Consider the following 27,141-nt stretch of genomic DNA (forward strand, 5'->3'; position numbering starts at 1 on the left):
CTAGTTATTTTCTGATCCTCTATCGTTATACCCGAAATACATCAACTATCAACTATATTCAAGCATCTTCAGAGGGTGAACAAGTTTGTCATTTCCAAAAATACAAAAACATTTTTTATAATCTATTTGCTCCATCTCAAAAACTGTTAAGAGGCCAAGGGAACCAACCCCCCCCCCCCCCCCCCCCCCCCCCCCCCACACACACACCCACCCACCCACCCACCCACCCACCGGCACACACACACACAAAATTTTACCCCACAGATTAGAGATCCTCATTCCTTGGAAGTTGTAAAATTCGCTATGCATAGTACACATATTTGAAAAGTAGATATATTCAAGTAAAGCTATAGGAAAGAAAGATATTTGTGAATAATTTTTGAAATACTTGGAGATTTTGGGATTACCATGACAGTGACACTCACTATTGAAAATATACTAGAGAAAAAGATAGACCGTATATGTAATATCTTAAGAGAATAAGAACTTCACAAAACCTGGAAATTTTATTTTTGAAAGATAACTGAGAACAGTCTTCTGTTGATTCATTCGTAAATAAAAATTTAGAGATAAGACTAGAGGCCTTGTTAATCATGTCTATTTATGGCCTATATATTTGTAATTGCATATACATACAATAGTGAGGAACACTTCTAGCTAGAGCTAGGACAGATATACCAGAATTCCGAAGAGTCAGGAGCGAAAAACAGTGACAAAACACAATATAACATCTAACAGTTGCCATGGCAATGATGCAAACAAACCATAGTTGCTATAAATCTCAGCTCACATAAGAAACATTAGGACGCTTAAAAAGTCATCAAAGTCGAATATATCCCTCAAGGGTAAAACAGTACATCACAAAACACAATTACTTTGTTTTAAGATTGAAGCAAAGAACTTCATTCATAGATCCAGGAGTGAAGGCTGCTCTGCCATTCTGCAATGCCCTCGGGAAACCAGAGAGCAATTTCTTTTCTTGCGCTTTCAACTGCGTCACTACCATGGATGACATTCCTGCACATCCAGAAAGATTATCAGCACAATTTGTCAACAGGGAGCACTAAGATGCATATAGAAATAAGATACATAACTCTATATATATATTAGATATACCAACTATGAATATAGCAACACTGTAAATAAATGTTACCTGCCAATGTCAATAGCAAAATCGCCGCGGATGGTTCCGGGAGCAGACTCGGCAGGGTTTGTTGCACCAATAATCTTACGACCAGTTGTAACTACATTTTTACCCTCCCACACCATTGCGCAAACAGGGCCAGAGACAATGTATTCTACCAAGCCACGGAAAAAGGGCTTTGCGGAGAGATCAGCATAGTGCTTCTCAGCAAAAGGCTGGTCAACAGTAATAAGCTTCAAACCTATTATCAAGCGCAATTTATGCAAATGAGTTAAAGAAGTATAACAAATATGCTACCAGACATATGAATGCTTATCTGCCCCGTTTTAATGATAAAAGAGACAACCAGGGGTTACAAATCAGGTTGTGTAATGAATTTATTAAAGATGCAGTTATTTTCTTACATGAGTCTTTGAAAACCCCTTGTAAATTACAACCTTTTAATATAAAGAGTACTACAAATTTCGTAGCTATCATAGTACTATGAATTTATTTCATTGAACTAGTATAAACCACCATGATAAAGCTAATTTAAAAAATTGGAACATTTGCTATGTGAGTCATCATTATGTTTTATATTGTCTTCTACTTGACAATTTATTGATATAATTATGTTTCAGAGAACAATCAAATCATATCAAGTAGTTGAAATCACCATGTCAAATACACTATAAGAGAGATAATCACTTGTGGGTCCTTGAACTTCCCCGTGCATTAACAAAAATTGATTTGATCAATAGTACTAATAATAATCAAGTGATAATGAACAAACAAAAGAAAATCAATACATAATCCATGTAAAAGAGTGTACCTTTCAAAGTGAAACCTTTCTTCTCAAACCTGCTAATGATTTCACCAACCTGAAATTGAACAACATAAGATACACAATTACATAACACAACTACATCTAAAAACTCAAAAGAGATTACTGACTACTCATTTGCTCAACTCCAATCAATATGTTAAGCAATAAGTTCTCAACTCAAGCAAAGATCTATACTTTAATCTTTTCAATTCTTCAGTTTCTTACCAGTATTTTAATTATCAGATCTCATCAATAAAGCAAACAGTTTAACATTTAATATCAAATCTCAACATGAACATCAAGATCATAAATTTTCAGCAAGATTCTTACAACCCTAATCTTAAAAACCAACAGAAATTCTCAAAAATTAAAAATAAACAAAGACCCACAAATCCAACAACCCGCAGAAACACATAAAGACAGACAGAGAGAGAGGGGGCGAGAGAGAGAGAGGGAGAGAGAGACTAGAAACAATAAAACCCCACAAATTCACCAACCTAAACAATCAAGATCCAAGACAAATATGAAATTACACAGAGATACATACAATATACATAAGCAGTAATCAAATAAAGCAAGACTAACCAAGCCTCTCTGAACACCATCAGGCTTAATCATGATAAAGGTCTGCTCCATCTCTCTTATTGTTAAGTAAAAATGGCTGCTGCTGCTGCGTTGAATTATACGAGAAATAAAATGACCAGTGACAACAAATATTTAGATATATATGGCTGGTAAAGAACTTGATAAACCCTAAAATTCGAAACGAATATTCTTGACCCAGAAGGTAATGGATCAGTCTTATTTGGGCTACGTTATCGGCCCGTTATAAATCAGGCTCCTGGCAAACAAATTATTTGCAAAATGAACACAAGTTGATCCATTAATTAATCTTTTTAAAAGATCAAAGAAAATGAAAATTACCTTTACTTCTCCCAAGCTAATTAGTGAAAATTAAAAACTAATAATACTTGATAATTAATAATTCTGAGTGGGATGGTCAGTATGATAAATTAATAATTAATAATATATTAAATTTATAAAATCATACTCCCTGCATCTCTAGAAGTTTTCCCATTCAATATGTCGGGATTGTGTATTGAGAAAATAAATTTTAAAAACATTCTAAAGACATGATTCTAAAGACATCTTTGGATACAAATCATATTTTGATACTTTTCAAAATCGATTCAATAAGTTTAAAAAGGTCTTTAAAAAACGATATTTCTGGAAAGAAAACCTTATTTTCAAAAAAAGAGACCCTTATGTTAACTCATAATTTTATTTTAATAATTTTAAAGATACTTTAAACACAGTAAATTCATTTACTTCTCTGGACTCTGGAGCTGGTGATTTGAGTTACTCAAATCATTCTCATTCATCTCTCTCCCGATGGCTCAAAGATTCATGGAAACTTACGGTATGTAATATATACACGATTATTATATATACATTTATGCTTTGTGATTATGCTATTTGGATAATTGATGAGTTTGGATGTTACCGATTTAGGTTATGATATGATTTTGGGCTCAATTGCTGCGTTTTATGTGGTTATGATACCCTACACCAAGGTTGAAGAAAGCTTTAATGTCCAGGTCCCCTCTCATTCCGTTTCTCGTATTTTTCGAGTTTTCGTGGGAATATATTGCTTGTTTGCGGTGATCACATATGATGCTAATTGAATTGACCACAACTTGGATGACTGCACACTTCAGTTTTACGTAACCGGTTAAGAAGTTTAATCAGAAATTGGATATGAAATTTGTACTGTAGTTTAAAAGAAATTGGAACTACGAAAGAAGAGAAGTAGAATACGCGTAGCTTTATGCTTCCTGTTAGATAGTTCTAGACCACGAATGATTCAATAACCGAGCCCCTAACAGCACCACTTGATCGTGTAACAAGATGGCGCCCTTCGTCATTAGTCAATGTGATTAATTTTGATTAGTGAATTCTAATACACTCTCCCATGTTTAATATGCTGGCATTTGAAGAAAGAACAGTTATATAAAGTAATTATAAATAACTTGATTGTGTTGAAGGTGAGTTAATTACAGTCTTCCCATGTGACAATATTTTTAAATAGAATGTGACAATTGCAAGAGGCCAAGATCCATTGTACAACTGCAGTAGTGGGGTGATTATTGTGGCAGTGACATAGTATGGTTTTTTTGACCAATTTAATAATTTGCAATTAAAATGAGATTTTATCTAGAATTAATACTTGTTAGGGTTTAAATAAATTAAACTTCATAGTGGGGACCTAAATTTAAAGTTTTTACGATAAACTTATGTATAAATAATACTCTCTCTGTCCTACCCGTCCCACCGTCTGTTTACATTTGGCTGGAGCGCGGAGTTTAAGGAAATTGTATAAAATAGTGAGAAAAGTAAAAAATTCATGAAAATTCATGTGATATGATCTGGCTCTCATTGTGGAATGGAGGGTGTATTATTTTGGATCAAGTAATGGGGTTTTTTATGATCTCAGGCTATGCATGACATTTTGTATCACCAACATCACATTGAGAATGTAAGTTTTATTCATAATTTGGAATTTCAGTTTAGCACTTGGTTGGTTGTAATTGCTACTTAATGGTTTTGATTATCAGTACGATCATTTGGATTTCCCTGGAGTTGTTCCTCGCACATTCATTGGTAATCCTACTATGCAATAGCTTATTACTTTACTTGTAAATCCTTGTGTTTCATTGGCAAGAAATCATTGTAAGTTAATGCCTGAAATTCAGGCACGAAGAACTTCTAGTAGACAATTGTTAGGAGGGGTTGTAAACTTTAGAGTTTAGATCCTTTGTTGTATGTCCATATCAACTTGCCTGTAATTTTAGTTTTTTTTATCGAAGGTTGTTACACGATGTGATTCCTGTAGAGTTAATATTTGGGTTTAAATTATGTAATTGGTTAATGATATGCAGTGTTATGGATTGTATAACACATGTACCTTAGGACAGAATTGTGTACCTAAGGGATCTTATAATTTTTGGTTTCCTTTTACACATACTCTATTCTTTCTTTGATAAGCTGCATGTTTGCTTCTTTATGCTGCATAATGAGCTCATCTTGAAAAACGTGAAATATCTTTTTAACTTTCAATGAATATAAGGCTCGTAAGAATGGTTTTTACTGGTTATTTGGTCATATTAAACAGACAAACAAGCAAAGAAGTTCTTAGTTAAGAATATCATTTCATACTGATTAAGGTCTGCATAATAGAATTGTTTTTGTTTTCATTTTCATGATCTTAATCCATGGAAGTTTTCCTTTTCTGTATTTCCTGTTACCTGCGGTACAGGCATCTGTGCAGGACATGTTCATGTATAGCACCATGATGTTACCCATGCTTCTGTAAGTCCTAATTTTGGGGTTTGGCTGTTTGCGTACTGATCTAATTCAGTATATGGACTGGCTGTGGCAGAACAACTAGTGTCCTTGTCAGACTGAAATTGGTGGATGTTCATTAGTGAACTGTAAATATGCAAAGCTAATTTTGTGTTTAAATACTCTATTATTTTCTCTATAGGTGCATTACTGGTATCAAGTTTGGCATCTCCGCTCATATATGTGATGAATTTGTTGCAGTTACCTAAGATTTATGGTCTTTTGGCAGGTTAGCTCTATTGATAGTTGGGATACTTGTTTGGTATAATCTGTAGTTGCTGATGTATGCCATTTTTCTGCTAAAATGCTGATCTATGTCGCCCAAATATTATATTTATTAGTTCATTCTTCAAAGGTTCTGTCGGCATATTAAAGATAACTTTCTTTTATCATGCATATATGCCTGATGTTCACAGTAATATGTTTCTAGAAGATATGTTAAGCCTTTAATATGTTTGTGGTTTCAGTAAACTATTTCTAATGCTGTTATACACCTACAGAGCTCGTGATAAAGAAATCATTCATCCGTGGTTGAGATGTTTTCACTTGCTACATGAAATTAAACTTCATGTATGGCTAAAGAGTTCGATATAAGTCATAACTCATCTCTACTAAAGATTCCATTTAAGGTGCAGTAGAAAAGCTGATGAGGAAATTTCTTTAGCCTGATACGGGGCAGGATAATACAAACCAGTGTGTTGAGAGTTGGCTTAAGTTGAGGGATTGTTAATTTGGAAGAATGGGAATGCCGTTTGGGTTGGATATTGGTTGGCTTTTACTTGCCTGCTTTTGAAAATAGGGTCATCAGGAGCAAATTTGTTTCACAAATTAATTGGTGAATTGTTAAAACGTTGGCTTGTGTGTATTATTCTTGGGATTGTATGAACTTTTGCTTAATGTGGGTAGGCACAGTGGTGATCGGCGTGTCATATTCTGATTTTATGTATAAATATATTTCAAACACGAAGTTTGGATTAATACATTGCACAATATCCTATACAGTATCTGATTTACTATAATACTATTTATAATTTAATATTCATGATGTCGATCTAATTATGTACACTTTTTCAATGGTTTGGGGATCCGTTATTTGTCAATTATGAATTAGTCATCTTAGTTGTCAGAGAAGAGTTTGGGCTCTGGCTTTTATGTAGTAGTCTTTTCCTTATAAGAGCTATACCCATACTTCACGTTTAAATTTTATAAACTTGAAGACTGCAATTTAGTAGTCTTCACTGGCATTTATTTTTTATAAAGTTAAGGCAGCAGTTTAGAATGCTGACGATCTTTGTAAGGTGTGCAAAATCTGTAGTTTCACTATTTGATGGAATAGCTAAATCTTTGATTACTAATTTTTGGCGGTACCTAAGCTATTATCCTGTGAAGGATTATATTGTCCAGTCTGATTTCTCATGATTTACTACTACAAACCAAGGATTTTGCTTATAAGTGATTGTAATCGAAGATATCACATGCATAATGTTTTTTTGGGGATCTTTAATATTATATTAGTATTTGTTCTTATTCTTGATTTGCAAGAAGCATATAATGCATATAGTTATTTAATTATTTTTAGGGGGTGCATGACTAAGGTACTCAGTGTTTTGTTTTCATGGAATTGTTCGTGCTCTTTCATTAATTGATCTGATTGGTGTCAGAAACTGATGGGCCTCTTGTGTATGGTATAGTGTTTCATGCATGTGTATTTTACATGGATGTATGCCTGAAGGCCCTGGACCCATGCAACCTATTGTCATAATCTTACAGTATATCAAACGTATTTTCTGTAGCTTTTTTCTGAATAGAAATTGATTAATAATATCTTCTTTTGTAGTTCGTTTGGCATTAGGCTGCATCATATTGTTGACATTACGGTTTTTCCGTGTCCAGGTACATATTTTGCCAATCTACATCTGCTGTAGTATATTTTTGATCCTCTGATTGAAGCGAAGTCCACACTCTTGGATTTTCTTTTGCAGTTGCTAGTACAACGTTGCCTTTTGTCTTAGCACAACATTAACCTTTTAGTTGTAGAGTTAACCACCTTCGTGTGGGGCAATGCCTTAATTTTGCTCACAAGTTTTTTCATGAAAAACTAAAACTACAATTGAAGTTGTGAAACTTAAATGGTAGAAATGACCTTAACTCTTGTAACTTTGAAAAAATACGTATGGCAGTGACAAATTGTCGGGGAATGACGTTAAAAGGGATCTTTTAGTTGGTGGTTGGTTTATTTATTATATACATTGTAGAGAAACTAGTGTATTTTGGTATTTATATATTTATATATATGCTAAGAAGTAGGTATTCTTGGGTAACCCAACGAATTTTATGGGCCTTTGTCTATTAGCTTATGTTATAAGGGCTTCCTTTCCCTATATAAGTCATCAGTCATCCACATAATATCTTAGACTTGATTATTCAAAAAACAGTTGGATATTATATCGAGTCTCTTTCATGGGTTGCAACCCATAGCTTCTCTCCTGTCCGTGATCCTTTTTTGTTATTGTGTTCGTTTAATCTCATTTTCATCCCCTTTCCTCTAATTTCATTACTTGTCCTACATCGCAAATGTTTTTTTAGATATAATGATGATTTAGATTAAATTGTTGCAAAAATCCATTTGTTATGCAAAGAATTATATTAGTTTTTGGTTGTTTAAGATAAAGTATATGTAGTTGCAAATATTGATTATTGTTTGTTGATTGCTTTAAAGTCAAAACATATAAAACTTGTAGACCTAATTGACCAATTACTACAACTCTACTTTTAATATCTAAAATGTACACTTTTGTACACAGATTAGAAACAAGTTTGGCCGTCAAGTTGAAGCTTTCTTTGTGATATTTGTCTCCATCCAATTTCATATGTTGTTCTACTGCACACGCCCTCTTCCTAATATTCTGGCAATGGGTTTAGGTAATTCTAGTTTAAACCAATGGTCTAGACGAATGTCGTTAAGTTCATATTAATACAAGCAGTTCACTGTATAATGATTTAATACTGATGATTTGTTGACCTTTTGCAGTTAATATGGCATATGGATATTGGTTCAAAGGGAGTTTTTATGCAGCCTTAAATTGTCTGGTATGGCATCTGTGGATCATGATTTATATTAATTAGAACGTTTGTTTATCAGATAAGTCACTGATAATTATGAAGCCTTAATTTGTCAGATATAGACTACTTATGCCCGGAGCATAATTATAAGCTATCTAATACCTTTTTTAGGACTCCACCTCACTATCCTCGTGTTAAATTTTTACGTAGTCCAATGTTGTACCAACTACCAGAAGTGTAATCCTTTATGAACTGAACTGACACTTAAATTAGGTTTATGGTAAGCTTGGCATCAATATGATGAATAATTTGCATTTACTCAGGGAATTCTAACTCCATGTATCGTCTGTTATCAGTTTTCTTTATACAACAAGCATAAGTTGCATGACTGAACCTAGACAGATATATTAGCAGCATTTTTTTTCGTTGATGTGTACATATATCTTGCATCTAGTGAGCTTAATCATATTCGATATAATGTAGATATATTCTTGGGTAGGTATTCAAGAAAAACTAAAGCTAATTTTTAGAGTCTTGAATTTTCTACGTCCCTAAATAAATCTTGTAAAACTTGATATCAGAATAGAAAGACTGTGATGGTAGTATGATACATTGTGCTGGAGAAGTATAATATGTTCTATATATGTTTGGATAAATTAAATTGTATTTAGTTTATATTATTATTCCACCTTCATTGTGCTATAAAGGTGTTCTTTTAAGCAAAGATGCTGAATATTCAAGATAGTAAAATAGAAAAACACTGACAAAAATCTTTGAACTTACCCTTAGGTATACTAATAAAAAAAAATTGTCCCTTTATGAGTGCATCACCTTTTTTTATTGTATCTGTTAGTATGCATGACATCATTCTTCCAACTTCATTATTGTACACAGTTTATAAGTTTTGTGTTATATATTATCGTTTTATTGAATCCCTTTGGCAGTTTTCAAGTTTCGTGATATATTTTATCTTTTGAGTGAATACCTTTGTTGTTACTCCTCTTAAAAGATTATTTCTGCATTTGATCAGTTATTATTTAGAGCATTATTTAACTTTACCAAAGTCTGTTATATTATAGCCCTTTCTTTCTTGCTGGTCAGATTTTTGCTACAGTAGTCTTCCGATGCGACATACTGCTGCTGCTCGGTCCTCTTGGCTTAGAACTCTTGCTGGTACAGTTTTTAGAGCTTCCGTTTTTCTCTTTCTATTTCTTTGAATCATATTCGATTTTATCTTGGTTGATTACTTGATTAGTGAGTCAAAAACTATTTGACTATTTTGAAAGGATATTTATATAAACTTGACATAAAAAAGATCACTTTAAGATTTAGATAAATCATTATTGTGAAGCACTGCACACCTAGTGCGGTTGGGTGCAACGCTAGGAAGCATGAGTGCGGGTGCGCGGTACGGGGATACGGGAATTCGTCAAATTCCAAAATATGGGGATACGGATAGGGGGGATACGGCAAATATTAAAATATTAAAAATATCACATATATATATATATAGGGTGTGGTTCATTGAGGAACTAATTATATTGGGTAACTTAGGAACTATGATCTGAGCCATGCACGTGTCTATAAGACAACTGGTGCAACTGAACGCAAGTACAGAACATGCATGCCTATTTTTTAGCAAAAGAAATACAATAATTTATACTGAACATGTGTAACTAAGATTAAATATATAATTACTAATATAAATATATAATATATAATTATTAAAATGAGTTCTATACTCTCTTTTTTATTTTTTTATTTTTTTATAACTTTTTCATAAGTTATTTGTATTTAAAAAAAATACAGTACACAAACAAAATTATAATATGTCCGGTATGTTGTATATTTTGTGTTCTGTACTTTTTTATCTAGTATAAGAATATTAAAATATTTTTATATTCTTATTAGTTTTTACATTCTGGAATATTTTTTTTTTTTGACAAATGCAAGAAGATTTCATTAACTTGAATATAATATAGCCGGGACAAATCCCCAACTGCCGATACAACCAGGTGGTAAAACAAATAACATACTAAAAACAATTAGATGATTTGTTTCCTGATCGTTTAACACAGAATTTAAAAATTCTTGAAACTAAAAACGAAATCAAAGACATCCCAAATGATCCAAACTGCACCAACATCTCTGGAAATAGTACCATCGCAATTGACCGTATCACGTAAAACCCATTGTTAGCCCAATGTTCAAAAACAACAATCGTATGAATTGAGATTGGAGAAACGGCACCACAGCTATCTACATTTTGGACACCAGCTATAGACATGCCGAAGGCACCCCAGCTATTTACATGCCGGATACCAGCTATAGACATGCCGAAAGTGTAACCCCGTGAAGAATGAACAATCTTTGATTGTGAAAGGTGAGCTCTTGCAATAATCACCACCGTCTCAGAATCAATACAGTCTTTGCAGATCACCAAAAATATCAATAAACTCGTTTTCAATAGATCCAACACCAAATGAACCCAATCACAACCAGACAAAAACATAACAAAACACTCCAAAAGGAGAGACAAGACACACACTCCAAGAGGAGAGACACACAAACACCCAAAAGATTGGGTTTTATTGAAAGGAAATTAACGAGAATAAAGAAAAAATGAAGGGGTTGGGGCTTTCCACCGGAGAAAACCAGTGGAAGCCCCTTGGTTTACTTGAAAATGCACAAACCCTAGATGAGAGGAGGAGAGGAGGGAGGCCGCTGATGTTAGATACATTCTGGAATATTAAAAATATGTAAAAATTAATATAATATGAATGTACAGAACATAGGATATAAATACAGAACACAAGATAGTTAAAATATATAGAATACTAATGTAAGTTTTATTCATTTAATTATATATTTTTATCATAATTTACTTGTATTCTCGTGGATTATTATAATATATATAGTTTTCTATAACCTTTATTTTGTACATTTTGTTTAGTTATTTTAAAAATAAAATTTCTAAGAGAATGTAAAATAAAAATTAAAAAATAATTGTATACACAAGTAAGTAAGTATCATGTATAAATTAGAAAATATTAAACATAAAAAAATTAAAATAAATATATATCAAAGCACTATATGTATTTAGCAAAAAAAATAAAAAACATATAATATTGTACTAAAACAAATAATAACACCGAAAAACCCAAAAATTATATAAATAACAAAAAAATACAGTGCGCAAAAAAAATTAAAATTTAAAATATTTTTGTATGTTCTGTATTTTTCTACATTATATTTTATAAATAGATCATATCATATGTCTCACTTTATGTGTCCAGTGTTTAGGTTTACGTGGGTGTGTTTTAAGAGGTAGTCCCTATTTTTATGCCGTAGTATAAAACTGTTAGAGAGTTCCTAGGTTACTCAATTTACTAGTTCCCCACTGAGAAGCCCCATACACACACACATATATATATATATATATATATATATATATATATATAAATAATACATAAGATGCATTTAAGTAGAACAAAATAGTGGAATAACTAAATTAATCATCCTTAAGTCTTGACAACTAAAATACATAAATAACTAGTGCAATTTAAGTGATACAATCGAGCATAATCATGGCTTCCATCTCCGGCTCGTCAAGAGAAAGACTAGCAATCTCGAGCTCTTCGGCACCATCAAGTGGATCAAAACGATCACCTCCTATATCCCACAACTTGGTCTCTCCCTTAATGTATTGATCACTCTTTCTAGAAAGGAGCCGGAGATTGGTGTGGACATAAACCAAGTCTTCGGCCCGAGTAGGAAGAATCTTATTTCTTTTAACCGAGTGGATAAAAGAATAAGTACTCCAATTCCTTTCGCAGCAAGAAGAAGAGCAGGGCTGTCCTAATAGCTTTAAAGCTATTTTTTGAAGATTTGGAGCAGAAGCTCCATAAACCAGCCACCACATCTTAGAATCTTCGGTGCCTCTATCTTCAATAGAGTCTGCACTGCCAAAACTATCCATTTGTCCAGAAAAGCGAGCAAATTCAACATTTACAGCTTTCCTTGCCTCCCCATCTGGAAAGTATCTTTTAATGCACTTGTTTCTTTCTTCCGATAGCTCGATATCTTGATGAGGAGGAAGGCGGTCCGTAGCTGCATTAAGCCATGTATTGCTGTAATACCTGTAAATGTTTATCACTAAAAGTCAGTGGTAGAAATAACACATGTACAAGCTGAAATTCTGACATTACTTGCTGAAATTTACATTGTATATATAAATTCTGATATTCTGAAATTTCAGAATTCTGAAATTCTGAAATGTACATTGTATAAATTCAGAAACTCTGACATTACTTGCTGAAATTCAGTTGGAAAATGCATACCTTGGGTTCAGTGAATGAGCAAAGCAGTGTAGAGGTGAGGAACTCTTCATCCATCTATCAATAAGAATGGAATACACTACATTATAAAATGGAGAATCCTCGCTGAGTTCTTTCCTTTCACGCCTATATATTATAGTCTTTACTTTCTCGATCATCTCATCCCACATATCATATATCAAGTGAAGTGATGGCTTGTCAGTATCTGCGAAACGTAGCATACCATACATTGGACTTGTAAACTCCAGAATGTAGTCGACTTGATCCCACCATGTTTCATCAAGCATTGTAGTCCTTAAGATAAAGGCTTTTTCCTAATCATATTCACGGTAAGTTCCCCACTCCTCACTAAGCACCAATGTTTCTAAAGAACGTTTTAAAAGTTTAATTCTTCTCAGCATTATAATCACCGTGCAAATCTAGTCTCAGCAACTCCAAGAAGTTTTAAGGGAGCAACATTATTGAACATTGTCAACACCATATTGTGGTTAAGAATAAAATCTTTGACCATTGATGCTCGATCTGCCACTTCTGTAATCCAGTGACACTCAGTGAAGGCATCCCTGTTAGACTCAATGTGACTAGGATCACAAATGTTCTTCAAAGCTAGATTAAGGGTGTGCACAACACAAGGAGTCCAAAAAATGTGTGGATATTGAGTCTCGACAATCATACCTGCTGCCTTACAAAGTGGTGCATTATCCGTGATTACTTGAACCACATTCTGAGCTCCAATTTCCATTATCACCTCCTTTATCAAGTTTGCCATGAAAAACCTATCTTTAACATTGCCTTCACAATTGACAGTCTTTATAAACATTGGACCAAGCTCTGTGACTGCCATAAAATTAATCAGTGGACTTCTTTGGCTGTCACTCCAGCCATCGGAAACTATAGTCACCCCTTTCTCCTTCCATGTTTTAATAGGCTCCATTAATCTCTCAACATGTGCTCTTTCTTTTTGCAGACAAGTAGTGCGTAGAGCATTATACGTTGGAGGTACATAGCCCGAGAGTTTGTATTCAGAAGCCATAGTATATGACTTTATATGGTGAGGATTTCTTGCATAGTTAAATGGCAGGCCCCCGAAATAAAATCCTCTTGCAATCTCAGCATCTAGCAGATTTCTCATCTCCATATTGTAAGCTTTATTAATGGGATTATTTGGATCACTTGCTCTTTTCTTGGATGAGTGCATTTGCTTCTTCTCGATTCCACCCCAAGCACTGCTACATGATTGTGTTGCACTTGAAGGAGGCAGTGGTATGTTAACAGGCCTTCTCCGATCTTCTTCATCTGCCACCTCTTTTTGAAATTCACTTAATAGTTCAAGGGTGACTTTGGAACACACTGCAATTCCCAAGCATTTAGTTTTCAATGCTTTAACTCGAGAATATGAACCTGTATATTCTTTGTTGCAGAAGTTGCATCGAAATTTAGTGTTTCCCCCTCTTTCTTTGGCTACTGCAACTTTAGTAACATGCCTCCACAATGTGTTTTCTTCCACTAGCATACTTTGTGATGGTTGGCTGACAGAATTAGAGCCTCCTGTACTTGTAGTTGTAGCCGAGTTTGACATGAACTCCATTACTGAATAAGATTGCAAGCAACTGAAATTAATAAATATTCTCTCGCGACAAGTAAATCAAGCTGTATAACAGTTCCTAAATTATTGCATTTACCATTTGTAACTCAAGCTGTATATACAAACCTTCCATATATAACAAACCAAATCTTTTAAAATTCAAAAATCAAAACGTATCAGAGATATATAGTAATACCAGTATATACATAACCCCAAATCACCAATTAATCAATCATACCATACCAGAGATATAAATCACGAGCAATTATATATACATAGAATCTATAGACACACGAGTAGATATACAAAAACACACTTACCAAACGAAATAGCTGAGCCGGAGATCTTGATTTGATTGAAGATTGATGATTGAAGTTGAGATGGAGTCGATTTGATTGAAGATTGATAATTGAAGTTGAGCTGGAGTCGCCGCCTCTGTTCCCTCTCGTACACAAACCTAATTTTGACCCCAGACCCCTCTTTTCTTTTCTTTTGACCAGGTTAATTTAAGTTTTTATTTTTTAAAAAAAAGTTGTTCTAAATTACAATTCGTGCCACTCCCGCACCCCCATTCCCGCACCCCCGTGTATCCCCCTCGCTGCCTCCACCGATACGCCACGTGGCGTATCCCGCCGCACTCCGCCGCACCCCCGCACCCCCACGTGTCCCATTCGCAGTTCTTCTCCTATATAGAGTATCCCTGCTTTCTAGGTGCAACGGCATATGCATGGGGTACGGGATATGGTAATCGATTAGGTTGCATATCTGTACATATGTATGTATCGCTTTGCAATTGTGCACTTTCTTTCTTCAACATTTGTGTGTAGATGCCAGCGATTTATGTATATGTATGTGAATTAGTTAATATATATGACTAATTTATTACTTTTGAATTTGAATTTGACTTTTAGTTTTAGGTTGATTATTTAGTTTCTTTTAAAATTGACTGTCAATTTTATTTATTTAAGATGATTGAACTACTTTAGTTGTTATGTTTAATATTTTTTATTCAAAAATAATATTATGTCTTGTAATTATAATGGATAGCATATTTATTTATTTGTGCATTTTGTTTTATAAAATCCAAATTCTTGAATTACATATATAATGTATATATTTTAATTTTAACCTGGAATCAACATATTTCTTTGATTTGCTCATATGTACACTCATCCCCACACCTAGGGCTGGCAATTTCAGACACGACCCGATAACCTGACACGAATTCGACCCGTAAAATACGAATTCGGGTTGACCCAAAATTGACCCGAAAGAATCGGGTCATTTTCGAGTCGGGTTTGGGTAACCCGAAATCAACCCGCATACATATATACATATATACATATATATATTATATATTTAAAAGTTTACTTAATATACAAAATCCTCAAGACACTTGGGGGGGGGGGGGTATTCGATTGAGATTTTAATGGACTGTTTTTAGTCTATGGATTTTAATGGATTGTATGTGATTTTGATTTTTGTGCGGATTCTTGATAAAATGTCGCAGAGTTGATTTTGTGCGGATTCTTTGAGAGTGCTCACTAAGTCACGACCGCCTCTCTTGAATCAACCCTAAATCTCTGAATCTCTCAACCCTAATTCTCTCGCTCGCGCTCTCTTCTTTTAGCCTCCAAATCAAAAACCCTCTCTTTTCGAATCTTCAACTTCTCAATCTCCTCCCCCTTCACTCCGATTTGAATCTCTCACTCCCCTCTCAACTGGATTCCTATTCGATTTACTTTTTCAATTTCGGAATTGGTAAGTTTCTCTCATTCTGATTCGAGCTCTCACTCGCCCTCTCAGTTGTGAAGTTGTGAAACAAATATGCAGTTTGTTTGTGTATCCTGGGCCTGATGATTTTTTAAGGGATCTGTGTATAATTAAAACTCTTATTCTCATATTCCAGACCCTGTTTTCACTAGTGAGAATTACCAGCACCATTCTAGCTTACATAATAAATGATTTCCCAAAAAATTTTGTATATGTCGACTACGTACATGCTGATGAAATTGATTGAATCGGAGAGCTTCGGGTTATTTCGGGTCGTGTCGGGTAACCCGAAATTAAATCGAATCATGTTCGGGTTAGGTACCTGTACCCAATAAATTTCCGGGTCGGGTTCGGGTTGAGTTAAAAATACTACCCGAGTATGTTGACCCAACACGAACCCGACCCACTACCAGAAATTGCCAGCCCTACACCTGCATCCATGCTTCATAGGTATATTATCTTCCAAGCCCGAATGCCCAATAATAGTACCAAAGTTATTAAAACACAAAATGGATGTGTTGATCTGCTCATGGCTGGGATCTAGTGTTTGACAACAGGTTCTTGGAGGTGAAATAAAGAGTCAGGTTAACATAGTTCAAGTTACTGGTACTTATATGAAACCAATAATTGGTTGGTCTTCCTAACTTCTCGGTAACTAAAAGGAATCTTCACTGTTTTGATCTAATTTGACAATTAGCCTAATCGACAATAGGTGTAATTCTAGTTAATTTTGGTTTTTATGCACACTAAATTGAATTTCTTATTCCCGAATTCAGCATTCCATTCATCTAAACATTTTTCCTCCTTTCACCATTGGAAACTTGATTTTATATAGAAGTTCTTTATTAATATCGCAAATTGATTGTGCATACAGAAAATATATACTCAGGTTGCCAAGTGCAAATTCAGAATAGAAAAGATTTCAATTGTTTTTAGAGATGTCAAACAATATATAACAAGGATTCATCATCCATACAATGTAAATTGTACTGACTAAATGCTGCAAAAGTGTCTTATTTCTTGGATTAAAGTAGACTAAGTTAGCTTTTTGTGCAACATGTCTAATCTAAGTTGTTTTTTAAAGTATTGGAGGTTCTGTTTCTATATAGAGTGCTTCCAGCTTGTTATGTATTTTATTAGTTAAGATAGTCAGCTAAGGTTTATGCCTGTTCTTATAGAAACTATTGACTTCACTATATCTTTAGTTCTGTCGTGCTAGAAAGATGATCCTCTAATTTATTGCAGACAAATTCAATTTCATTCTGGAAAGCACTCAGGTACTGCATTGGAGCTGCCTTGTTTTCCATAGGTTTGTAATTTTACATATTTCTAATGTCAGTTACTTCATGATCTCTTAGCTGATTGATTCATGCTATTCTCAAGATCACTGAGCCATGAAAGTAATATAGCGTATACAGTTCCAGAGTGTCAAACTCAAGTGGTATATTTTTCATCAACTACAACTTATCAAACATGTATAACTAAAAAAGAGAATGTTGCTTTTCCAAATTGTATTTACAAATGACTGATTACAAATTTGTAGAATGCTGTGAAATAACCAGTTATGAATGCTTGAATCAGGCTGAGTAATTGTTATAGTTGTATGTGTATGTGGTAAAAGAGTTTTAGTTGCTAGGCTATTTAGTACTTGGTATCGACTATTCGAACTTATATCTATGACATTATTTGCCATGATCGAGTTCACTTATTAAAAGGTGGGTTATATGCCCCAGCTTTAAAAGCCAAATACACAGTACTAAACATCCTCTATATGTCATTTTTGGGGGCTCCAAGTAGGGTCATCCGGGTTCAGGAAGTCTGAATCAACCTGGGGGTTTAATTCTGACTTAATACCTTCTCTCTTTTTCCTTTACTTGCACCAATTTATCAAAAAAACATTAAAATTAACAAACAGTGATTGGTAATCCCAAATGCACAAAAATAATATTAACATACTGATCAAGATCATATACAACCGATGTATAGTTCTACCATTGTATAGTGAAATGCCCTCTATTTACTGATGACAATATCGATGAGTTACCCGCCGTCCCAAATATATATTGCTTATTCATTCCACAGATATTATAGGCTAATTGTTCTAATTGCCCTGTAGTTGGGAGAGAATTTTGTGGGTGTTAGGTGGTACTTTGGAGCTTTGCGTTGTACAGTCTTTGTATGTTTTCTTTTTTACTGCATACTGCGAAAACAGATTTTCCGTGTCCCAGCATGAAATTAATATAATTTATTAGTATGTTAGATTTAGTTAGTAGTTTTTTTTAATTTCACCATATTTTAAAAACTTGCGGAGATATTTCTTGACGGGTCTTTTCGGGGACTACCACTCTCGTACGTCTCACCCTTCTATACCCTTGTTCCTGGTAGGTATTTTTTTCTTCGATTTGATCTGCTAGCTGTATGACAAAATATTGAACGGCAAGTTTATCAAGCCTTCCATGACTATTAGGCACAACAGGAGACATGTTTTGCAAGCTTGTAAAAAGATAAGTAGAATTTTTTTTAGCCGCCTAATAGGTCAGATTATAAGCGTGGACTTACTGTACGCACTATTAAGGCCTATAAAACTTTTTCTTCCGCGCCTGTTAGGCACGGATTGAAATTACACTCAACTTTGTGAAAGTCTAACTGTAGCCTTTTAATATGGAACTAAAGGTTTCAGCTCGGACCAAAGGTGCAGGGCAAACCTGTTCCTTGGATCTTCACCTACGTATATAAAGTTAATTGTTTTTTGAAGTTTGCAAACCCTTGCTTAGTATTTGATTATGTATGTGTAGCTTCTCAAAATTATGGTAACTAGAAATTAAAAAATTACTAGGATACTATGATATATGGTAATGCTGGTCGATACAGGAAACATGAAATTATTTAAAGTCCTTGATAAGATTGACATCATTTTCTTTTTCACTAATTGACATCATTGATCCAAAGTTCTATATGTATGCAGGTCTTACGGTATTAGTTGACTCATTTTTATGGAGGAAGCCATTGTGGCCCGAATTTGAAGTTTTTTGGTTCAATTCTGTTTTGAACAGGAGTTCCGAGTGGGGTGTATCCTCTGTTGGTAAAAAATATATGTCACCTCAGCCTTATTTATAAACCTTATTTATTTATTTTTTATATAAAAAACAGTCAGATGAGTCTATGTTTAATCTGAATTATGTTTTTGTAACCTTGGTATAAGGTGAAGTTGACAAGAAATGCTAAGCTTGGCTTCGAACAGTTATATCTATCACAAGTTATCATATTTGACAACATTCGTCGTGATGATCTTCTCTAAGATGTCATCTTCTGTTAGTACATACCTTTTTTTTTTCATCCTTAATATGCTATTGTAGACACAATCCTTCCACTGGTACTTCAGTTCTGCGCTTCCACGGTCCTTGCTTGCTGCATATCCTCTTTTTGCGGTGAGTTTACCAACTCTTAATAGTGCAGCTAATAAGCAAAAAATTATCTAATATAAGCTGTGACCGTTCTTGCTCTTCTGCCCTTTTTGCTGTTTCAATATGTTTAGAATATTTTATCTTGTACTAGTTTAAAGTCTTAAAGCTGACAATAGTAGTGGTAAACCCCGACATCATGTTGCTACTCTCGAAAGTTTAGGGAACAAATGTTACGAGTTTTATCTCTATCTGCTGGACCATTGATCTCTATCTTATGGACTAGAAAGATCTTTTGTGTAGTTCATCTGAATGATTTTCATTAAAAGTTTTTATTTAAAATATTTGGAGATCTTTTAAGACAACTTTTCTTTTGATTTGCTCAGTTTCAAATTGTTGAGTTAGCAAAATGAAAAACAAATGTAGAACAAGCTTTTCTAGGCTGGAGTACCTTTAACTAATGTAATCTTTATGCGACACTTGGACCAAAATTTTATTTAAAATTACCCATTGCAATATAATCACAAGTTCCTCAGTTTTCTGCAAGTGTTGGAGTCTTGGAGATGGTAAGAGTAATTTCAAATCTCTTGAGGAATAAGCCCTCAATGACTTGTATGAAGAATAATAGTGGCCTGCTAAAAATAATTAACTCTTTTGTTCTTTATGATGATTCGAACTCAGCTCTACTTATCACCTCTGCAGACAGTAGACAAGTGCATATTATATTATATTATATTATATTATTGTTATGTACTATGTGCGAAAGTGCTTTGTGAGCTTATAAATGAAGAGGATGTATATTTTCTTGCAAATGAATCATATGTATCATACCTTTGATACTCGTCCTCCAGATAAAATTTATATTTGTTAGTATTTTATATTTAATGAAATGACTTGGCTTCATTTTTACAGTAGGTTTAGGTTTTCTCATACGTTTACTTATCGACTCCATACTTCGTCCGAGGATGTGGAATGAGGATCCTTTATCTGATTTTTTCAACATGACAGGATGTTGAGAGCATAAGTGAATTCCTTTAATACAAGATAAAAGAAATATATAACATGAATTAAAAGAGTTTGTACATGGGAACCTGACCAGGCTTAGATGATACACTTAGTTATCACCACTGAGTTTTGTTGCACAACATAGTGTAAAGGTGTTGGATGCATTAATATAGTGTGTTGCTTTTATTGTGATCATGTGAGGTCTTGCCCACAGTTAAATTCATCATCTGGTTGTGCTTTATTTTCCAATGAAATAAGAAACCTGAACAAGGTTCTCTAAGAGGCTTTTACTTTGGAAAATCTGCCAACATAAAACTGATAAGATGTTTGGCAAAACATTAGATAAAAGTTATTATTCTTTAAAAGGAAGGATAAATGACCATGTGATTCAATAAATGATGGATGGAAAGTGGTTTGGCGAAAACTACAAGTACGGACATAGCTATTTGTATCAAAAAGAGTTAATTCTAAAAGTATTATTCAGATAATTCTCATAGGAGATAAACAATATAGAGGAAGTTTTAGTTGCTGTTATCAATTATTAGTGGCTCATTTACAGGTGACCAGATTATTAGTGGCTCATTCTTGCTATTATAGTTGCTGATATCAATTATCAGACTAGAATTTTTTAGATGTGAAACTAGTAAACCCGGAGTTGTAGGAATTAAACTTTTGGGATCCTTAAGGAATAAATGTTATGTGAAATTTTTAATAGAATCTAAGAGTATTTTGGCAACAGTAGTTTTAATTATGGCGACGTAGAAGGTAGGATTTGAGAATCCGGGTTTTGGAAGCAGTTATGAAGATGCTTCTGGCAATCTTGCTTTTTTTGCCATTAGGTGGAATTTATAGAACATTGTGCCTTTTCATTTTACCTTTTTTTTTTTCCTTTTAGTTTCTTAAGATCTAGAAGAAATGACGCCGCCTTCTTATGAGTAGCCCAATGCCCGAAGTTACCAATAAAAGGTTGTTAGCACTGGGGGCTCCATAGCTCACATATGGGTAACTTAATAGATTATATTGGTTCTTGAGACAGTTTTGACCCAAACCAATCATACCTACTACGTCCCACTTCTCAGTAGGGTCCAAGGATGGTGAGATGTTAGCGGAGATACTTTTCGCGAGACCCCCAATATTTGAGCTTAAGACTGTTATATCAGGGCCTTTGATGTGCACCATAGGTTCCTCTGCTATAGTAAACTAATCCCCATCATTTCATATTGGCAAGTTACCTACATTTCCTTTTCGTGATTTTTTTAATATTTATTTTTTAAACATTTATATCTTGCACGAGTATTGTACATGTCCAGTTGCTAACAATATGACATTCCTTTGCTGTTTGAATATATTGTCGCAGTTAGGAGTTTTACTTGAACGGAGGCTTTTATTTTATGTTCTTCCAGTTTTTTCGTTCATATTACTTTACTCAAAGCTTCCACACAAGGTAACTTAGATAAGTTGGGTCTCATCTAGTCTAAGTATACTAAATATTATTCCTTAAATACTTGATGTCAAGATAAGTAATGATGCAGGAGCTCCGGTTCATTATTAGTTCTATTCCAATATTTAATTTGTCAGCAGCAGTTGCAGCTAGTCGAATGTATGTGCTCTCCCTTTGATTCTGGTCAATATCTAAACTGATTTAATGCATATGCCTTGGGTCTTTTGGTTTCCTCTTTAGTTTGGCTTTCAAGTTCATTATCTATAGCTTTGATATCACCATTCTGTAGCTACAACAATCGGAAGAAGAGTCTCTGGAATCTGCTTTATATCGTGATGCTTGGATTGCTCATTATCAGGTTTGATGAATATTCTTTTGGTGTCGGGTTTTATCAAAGTATATTGTCTCTCAGTTCCTGTGTGCTAATTTGTAGTCTCGGAGGCACTATGACAACTTTTATGGCATCGTATGAAAATTACCCAGGTGGCAGTGCCTTAAAAGAATTGCATAATTTTGGTATGATCTTCCTCTACATATGACCTGTTCTTCCTCATCCACACACACACACACACACACACACACAAACAGTTCACCTGGCACATGCGTCTCATATGCAAACTTTTTGCTGTTGTGTAGTCAAGTTTGTTTTTTATTTCAGGTCTTCTAGTTCATAGATGAGAGTCAATGTATATTTAAGTTGTAAAACCTAATGAGAAAAATAGGTAGGTATTCCATGTTTATCTCTTGAATTAAATTCTGTAAGATACTACGTAGCTGGAATTTTGTTGGGGTATATACTAATGAATTTTTACAACCATACAAATTTTTGGGGGTAATGATCTGATACCTTGTTCATTTATACTAGAATCTTAAGAGTTTTGAGACTTTGATATTGTGGTTATATGATACCTGGGGTTATGCTAATTTTGAGCATATATATTCCTGGTTGCAGTGAAGAGTTTGAGTCTGGTGTGTGAGCCCAAACCCTAGGTATCTTGATCGCCACAGTAATCTACTAAGCACAGGACACAGGAAAATAAAGACTAAGCCATAAATCGTAATGAACTTCGATATCTTGAATTTCAAGAGAAAAGAAAACTCATCATAAATTCTCCGAAGAAGAAAAAAGAACTCGTCCGACTGAGTTCTATATATTTGCATTCTTATATTTATAGTAATTCTTGGTATTATAAAACTATGTAATCGCGTCAATCAGTTTGAGTACATAATCTGTGCATTTTTAAGCAATATATCCTCTGTGAGATCTAATTTATAATTTATATCAATTTTGTATATTAAGTAATTGAGTTACTTACAGGTTATGTCACCAACAGTACAGATGAAGTGCGAGTTCACATAGATACGTTCTCTGCAATCAATGGAGTATCCAGATTTTGTGAAAATGGTTTCCCATGGAGGTATAGTAATAACTTGCTTCCTCCCATTCTTTCATTAAGTAATGATTTTTTTTAGCTCAGCCAAAACTTTGTGAATATGGTTTCCGAAAGATGAATTTTATATTTATCTTTCTTTCCTTTTGTTTTTTGGGCGGTATGGTCACTTAATACTCACCATGTCTTTACTGAGGCTCGAACCCTTAACTTCCTGTGACCAAGAGTAGAAAAGAGGTATTCACTAGGCCTCTATACTGGAGTTTTAATTTTTCAACGTACAGGAATCATATCAGTGAACGTCAAAGTCATTTATAATTTGATTAGGTTATGGTGTTACACATGAAGTTTTCAACTTATGGCAGGGTTAGACTGATAATGTACTTCAGACATGGCTTGCTATGTGATGTGTGTCAATATATAATAATCTTCAGTCAAAATTTATAAAATATGTATGCATATCTACTTCTAGTACCAATATTGCTACTGTGCCGATTACTAAAATAGTATTCCACAACCTTGAAATTACCCTATGAAATATTTGTTTATTCTTTTTGTAACTGGAATTGCCCAAAAATCATATCTTGCATTAGCATCAGATGCATTACACTTTGAATGTTCATAGAATGAGCATCATGTAAGCCACTATAGTTCTTTCACTAGAGTAGGCTTTCTTGCCATAATGTGAGATGATTCCCATTTTATCTGGTATCTCGAACATTTCACTTGCACGTTCATTCGACAATTTATACTTTTGTGCTTCAGGTATTCTAAAGAAGAGGAGATACCTTTGGATGAATACTGTCACAGAAATTTTACGTATCTTCTGAAGTGAGTTTTTTGTCATTAGTCACAATATTGTATTTTATTTTTGCTAATGTCATAATTTCTTGAGATCAATATCTTCTTTGACATCCATATTCAATTATATTTATGTAGTGAGCACCACAATATTAAAGGATTCAAGTGCTTATTTTCTGTAAATGGTTTCTCGCGTCTTCGACTTCAAACTGGTTTTCCACAGGTTTCACTGGTAAGCTTCACATTCTATAGGTTCTTGAATGCTTTGTTAGAGTACCAGCTGCACTAAAATCTTAAGGTGATAGTAAGACCTAATATTTGTATCTTCATTCTTATATGGTAAGCCCCCTCTCGGAATCCTAATATTTGCATTGGAAGGTGGATTACCAGGAGCCAGCAATATTAGACCTCAGTGTCCCAATTATATTTCTGAAAATTTTGGGTTTACTGAGTTTCGAACTCTTGCTCGCAAATCTCGTCATGTCACAAAGATGCTGCTGCATCAGGTGTAACTGTAAAAAACCTAAAAGGTTCGCCAGTAGGGTTATTTTTCAGTCCGCTTTAGCTGTTCCATCTGTTCAACAAAGACTAGAGCTATCCAACAAGTTCCTCTAAATGGACTTGTGCTTATGCTGGAACTATCGTAGGTTATGATGGAAATAAGAGACCGTTGCGGTTGGTTTTTACCCTTTAACCCTATCAATACATCTGTATTTTTATGTGACGACAAGTTCCTTACTAAAGCTGTGCAACGAATCTTTGGAAATTGATGATAAGTTTTATTGTCATGGGTGAGAGAGGTGCCCATTTTTTGGCATTGAGAGCTACAGTAGAGAGATTTATCATAAGTAAAATGTCAATCTCCCTAATAACAGGGGGGAGGTGAGAAATCAGTACAGCGTAAAGGTCGTATACGTGTAGAGGAATGTCCTAAATATGTTACAAGAACAGTAGAACTTGCTACACAGTTTTTTTATAAATCCTGTCACTAGCCAGCCACTTGTTACAGGATTGATACTTTCTTGATCTGCAGATGTGAATGTCTTAAGATTTGATATGTTTATTACTTTTATATGTGAATGTCTACAATATATAATGAATAAACTATTACTTGAAATTTCCTATCACTATCTCTGTTGCAGATCACAGAGCCAAAAGTGTATGTTCATGGAAGTATTACAAACAAGTACATCACCCATCAAAATTGGCCAGGTTGTATATAAACTGGCCAATAAAAAGGTGATGCCAGCGACGTGTCTGCGAATATCCCGTCTTCACCAAGTGCCCAAGAGAGCTTCAGCATGATAACACAATTTCTTGTGAGACTACAACGTTTATGGGATTACTGCCCAGCTGACTGATGCTGATCTGAAATGACTGGGTGATGACGGTAAGTGCTAAAACAAACCTTCAACAGAGCAGTTGACTGTCTTGTTCTTTATAAGGATTCAAGCTCCTATACTTCTTTGTATGTTCTATAGTCTATACCATACATAAGATAATTTGTGCAAGTAAAGTGTTGTCTTATTGTTAGCTCCTGATATAGGAAAGTAGTGTACTTAAATGGTAGGTATCAGGCACCAGTACAACATTGTACATTTGTTGTTTTACTATCAAAATGTTGTATACTATACTCTTATGCCATAATTATACACCCAATGTTTGTTAACACCGAGAGTTTCTATATGAATTTGTTTTAGCTAATTTTACTGCTGTTCTATAATCTGGCAGTTTCTAAAATGACAATAACTTAACATGACATGGGTGATATCAGTGGTTAAATTGAGCGGCGGGAAATAAATTAATAAGTATTTCTATTTAATTCACACAAGTCACATGGACAGTTTATTTACAACATGCGGATTACTAAATCACAAAAAATTGGTGCGGGTTTAGATATGATGTATAGTCATATAGATCTCATGGACCAATTAATTTTGTGTCGGTGATAAAACAAAAACTTTACAAAATTATTTCATGCGTATACATCCTCAGACAACTAGACAAGAGAAAAACTAAATTCATTCGAATACATCTGACTAGCATGTGTGTCGGCCGAGCTACTCAAGCATGTGATTTATTCAGGAGCAAGGTTAATTAGCATGCCAATATTCATTAATTAGCAACGAGATTAGTACTTAAGTAGGGTGTGCGCCTATATTTTCACCATCTTTCACTTAATAGTTACGGTGCACAATATTATACAAATTGGACTAATTTGCAAAATTCAACAAAAGTTACATTTATATTATATAGTACTATGTTATAATAATAAAATCAGAATAAATTTGTGCTCCCGAGAAATCTCTGATGAAATCATAATCTCAAATAATAGGAAGAGGAACATGACAAAGCAAAAGGATTTTATCTTTGGAAGTGAAAGTGAGTACTGTGGTCGCTCTTGTTTCACATCAATCTTATTCGTTCTATCTTTTTGAACAATAATGTGCAAGTAATGTGATTACTATCATATTTTAATGCCGAATCTTCTGATCTTCACTTCAATAATATCTTTCGTAAGAAAGTGTCCATACTTACGTTTCACAACCAAAAAAATAAACCCTGGCCTCATACTACTGCAACGATAATTCACGATAAATGGTATAGAATTAAACAATAAATTGCAAAATTTTCAAATGAAATACAATAAAATTACTAATATTAGTTAGGACTTATTTTATAACTACCAAATTCAATTATTGTGCTTTTCAATTGACTGCTAGCCTTTCTAAAGTTACAAGGATACAATCATTCTAGGAGTTTTTTCGCGAATTCTGATCGGAAAGAATAAACCTTTTAAATGTACGATAACGATCCAAGAGTTTGAAATTTCAATAATGTGTTTCTTCTTCTCGTTCAGTTAATCGGTCCTGTAGGAACATATGTAATGACACGATTCTTAGCTTCGAGTTTCGGTGGTGCATTATTTCCTCTCCTTCAATCAAATCCACAACATTTGAGTTGAATCAGAGCGATGGTGAGAGTTTCGTAAA

General features: G+C 34.1%; 3 protein-coding genes across 5 annotated transcripts; 1 reads left to right on the plus strand and 2 right to left on the minus strand.

Moving 5' to 3' along the window:
* Positions 1-750: 750 nt before the first annotated feature.
* On the minus strand, positions 751-2,746 carry LOC108202474 (nucleoside diphosphate kinase 1). Its single transcript, XM_017370870.2, has 4 exons — positions 2,535-2,746; positions 1,956-2,004; positions 1,154-1,385; positions 751-1,017 (listed from the first exon to the last, which is right to left on the minus strand). The coding sequence occupies exons 1-4, from the start codon at positions 2,583-2,585 to the stop codon at positions 903-905; spliced, it is 447 nt and encodes a 148-aa protein (XP_017226359.1). The 5' UTR covers positions 2,586-2,746; the 3' UTR covers positions 751-902.
* A 358-nt stretch (positions 2,747-3,104) lies between these two features.
* LOC108202471 (dol-P-Man:Man(7)GlcNAc(2)-PP-Dol alpha-1,6-mannosyltransferase) lies at positions 3,105-25,817 on the plus strand. 3 transcript variants are annotated; one of them, XM_017370865.2, is made up of 20 exons: positions 3,111-3,369; positions 3,462-3,547; positions 4,444-4,485; positions 4,565-4,610; positions 5,494-5,580; positions 7,189-7,244; positions 8,156-8,273; positions 8,383-8,441; positions 9,516-9,587; positions 17,355-17,418; positions 19,075-19,178; positions 19,466-19,537; positions 21,873-21,959; positions 22,048-22,115; positions 22,246-22,314; positions 22,390-22,472; positions 23,275-23,374; positions 24,113-24,178; positions 24,287-24,380; positions 25,291-25,817. In XM_017370865.2, the coding sequence occupies exons 1-20, from the start codon at positions 3,342-3,344 to the stop codon at positions 25,369-25,371; spliced, it is 1,482 nt and encodes a 493-aa protein (XP_017226354.1). In that variant the 5' UTR covers positions 3,111-3,341; the 3' UTR covers positions 25,372-25,817. The 3 variants fall into 3 exon arrangements, with proteins under 3 accessions (XP_063940959.1, XP_017226354.1, XP_017226355.1); XM_017370866.2 differs by lacking the exon at positions 3,111-3,369 and adding an exon at positions 5,266-5,318 and having other exon boundaries at positions 3,503-3,547; XM_064084889.1 differs by lacking the exon at positions 5,494-5,580 and having other exon boundaries at positions 3,105-3,369.
* On the minus strand, positions 12,012-14,856 carry LOC108202472 (uncharacterized). Its single transcript, XM_017370868.2, has 2 exons — positions 14,657-14,856; positions 12,012-14,341 (listed from the first exon to the last, which is right to left on the minus strand). Exon 2 carries the CDS (start codon positions 14,337-14,339, stop codon positions 13,158-13,160), a length of 1,182 nt encoding a protein of 393 aa, XP_017226357.1. The 5' UTR covers positions 14,340-14,341; positions 14,657-14,856; the 3' UTR covers positions 12,012-13,157.
* Positions 25,818-27,141: the final 1,324 nt, after the last annotated feature.

Source organism: Daucus carota, chromosome 9 (genome assembly GCF_001625215.2).
Source record: "Daucus carota subsp. sativus chromosome 9, DH1 v3.0, whole genome shotgun sequence".
NCBI classification, from domain to species: Eukaryota; Viridiplantae; Streptophyta; class Magnoliopsida; order Apiales; family Apiaceae; genus Daucus; species Daucus carota.

Excerpts from the sequence above, each read along its gene's own strand:
- LOC108202474 (XM_017370870.2), bottom strand. The coding sequence starts at position 2,585 with ATGGAGCAGACCTTTATCATGATTAAGCCTGATGGTGTTCAGAGAGGC. Across the intron at positions 2,005-2,534 it reads ATGGTGTTCAGAGAGGCTTG|GTTGGTGAAATCATTAGCAG; the intron begins GTTAGTCTTGCT and ends GTTCAATTTCAG. Across the intron at positions 1,386-1,955 it reads GAAAGGTTTCACTTTGAAAG|GTTTGAAGCTTATTACTGTT; the intron begins GTACACTCTTTT and ends GCTTGATAATAG.
- LOC108202471 (XM_017370865.2), top strand. The coding sequence starts at position 3,342 with ATGGCTCAAAGATTCATGGAAACTTACG. Across the intron at positions 21,960-22,047 it reads ACTCAAAGCTTCCACACAAG|GAGCTCCGGTTCATTATTAG; the intron begins GTAACTTAGATA and ends GTAATGATGCAG. Across the intron at positions 22,315-22,389 it reads CTTGGATTGCTCATTATCAG|TCTCGGAGGCACTATGACAA; the intron begins GTTTGATGAATA and ends GCTAATTTGTAG.
- LOC108202472 (XM_017370868.2), bottom strand. The coding sequence starts at position 14,339 with ATGGAGTTCATGTCAAACTCGGCTACAACTACAAGTACAGGAGGCTCT.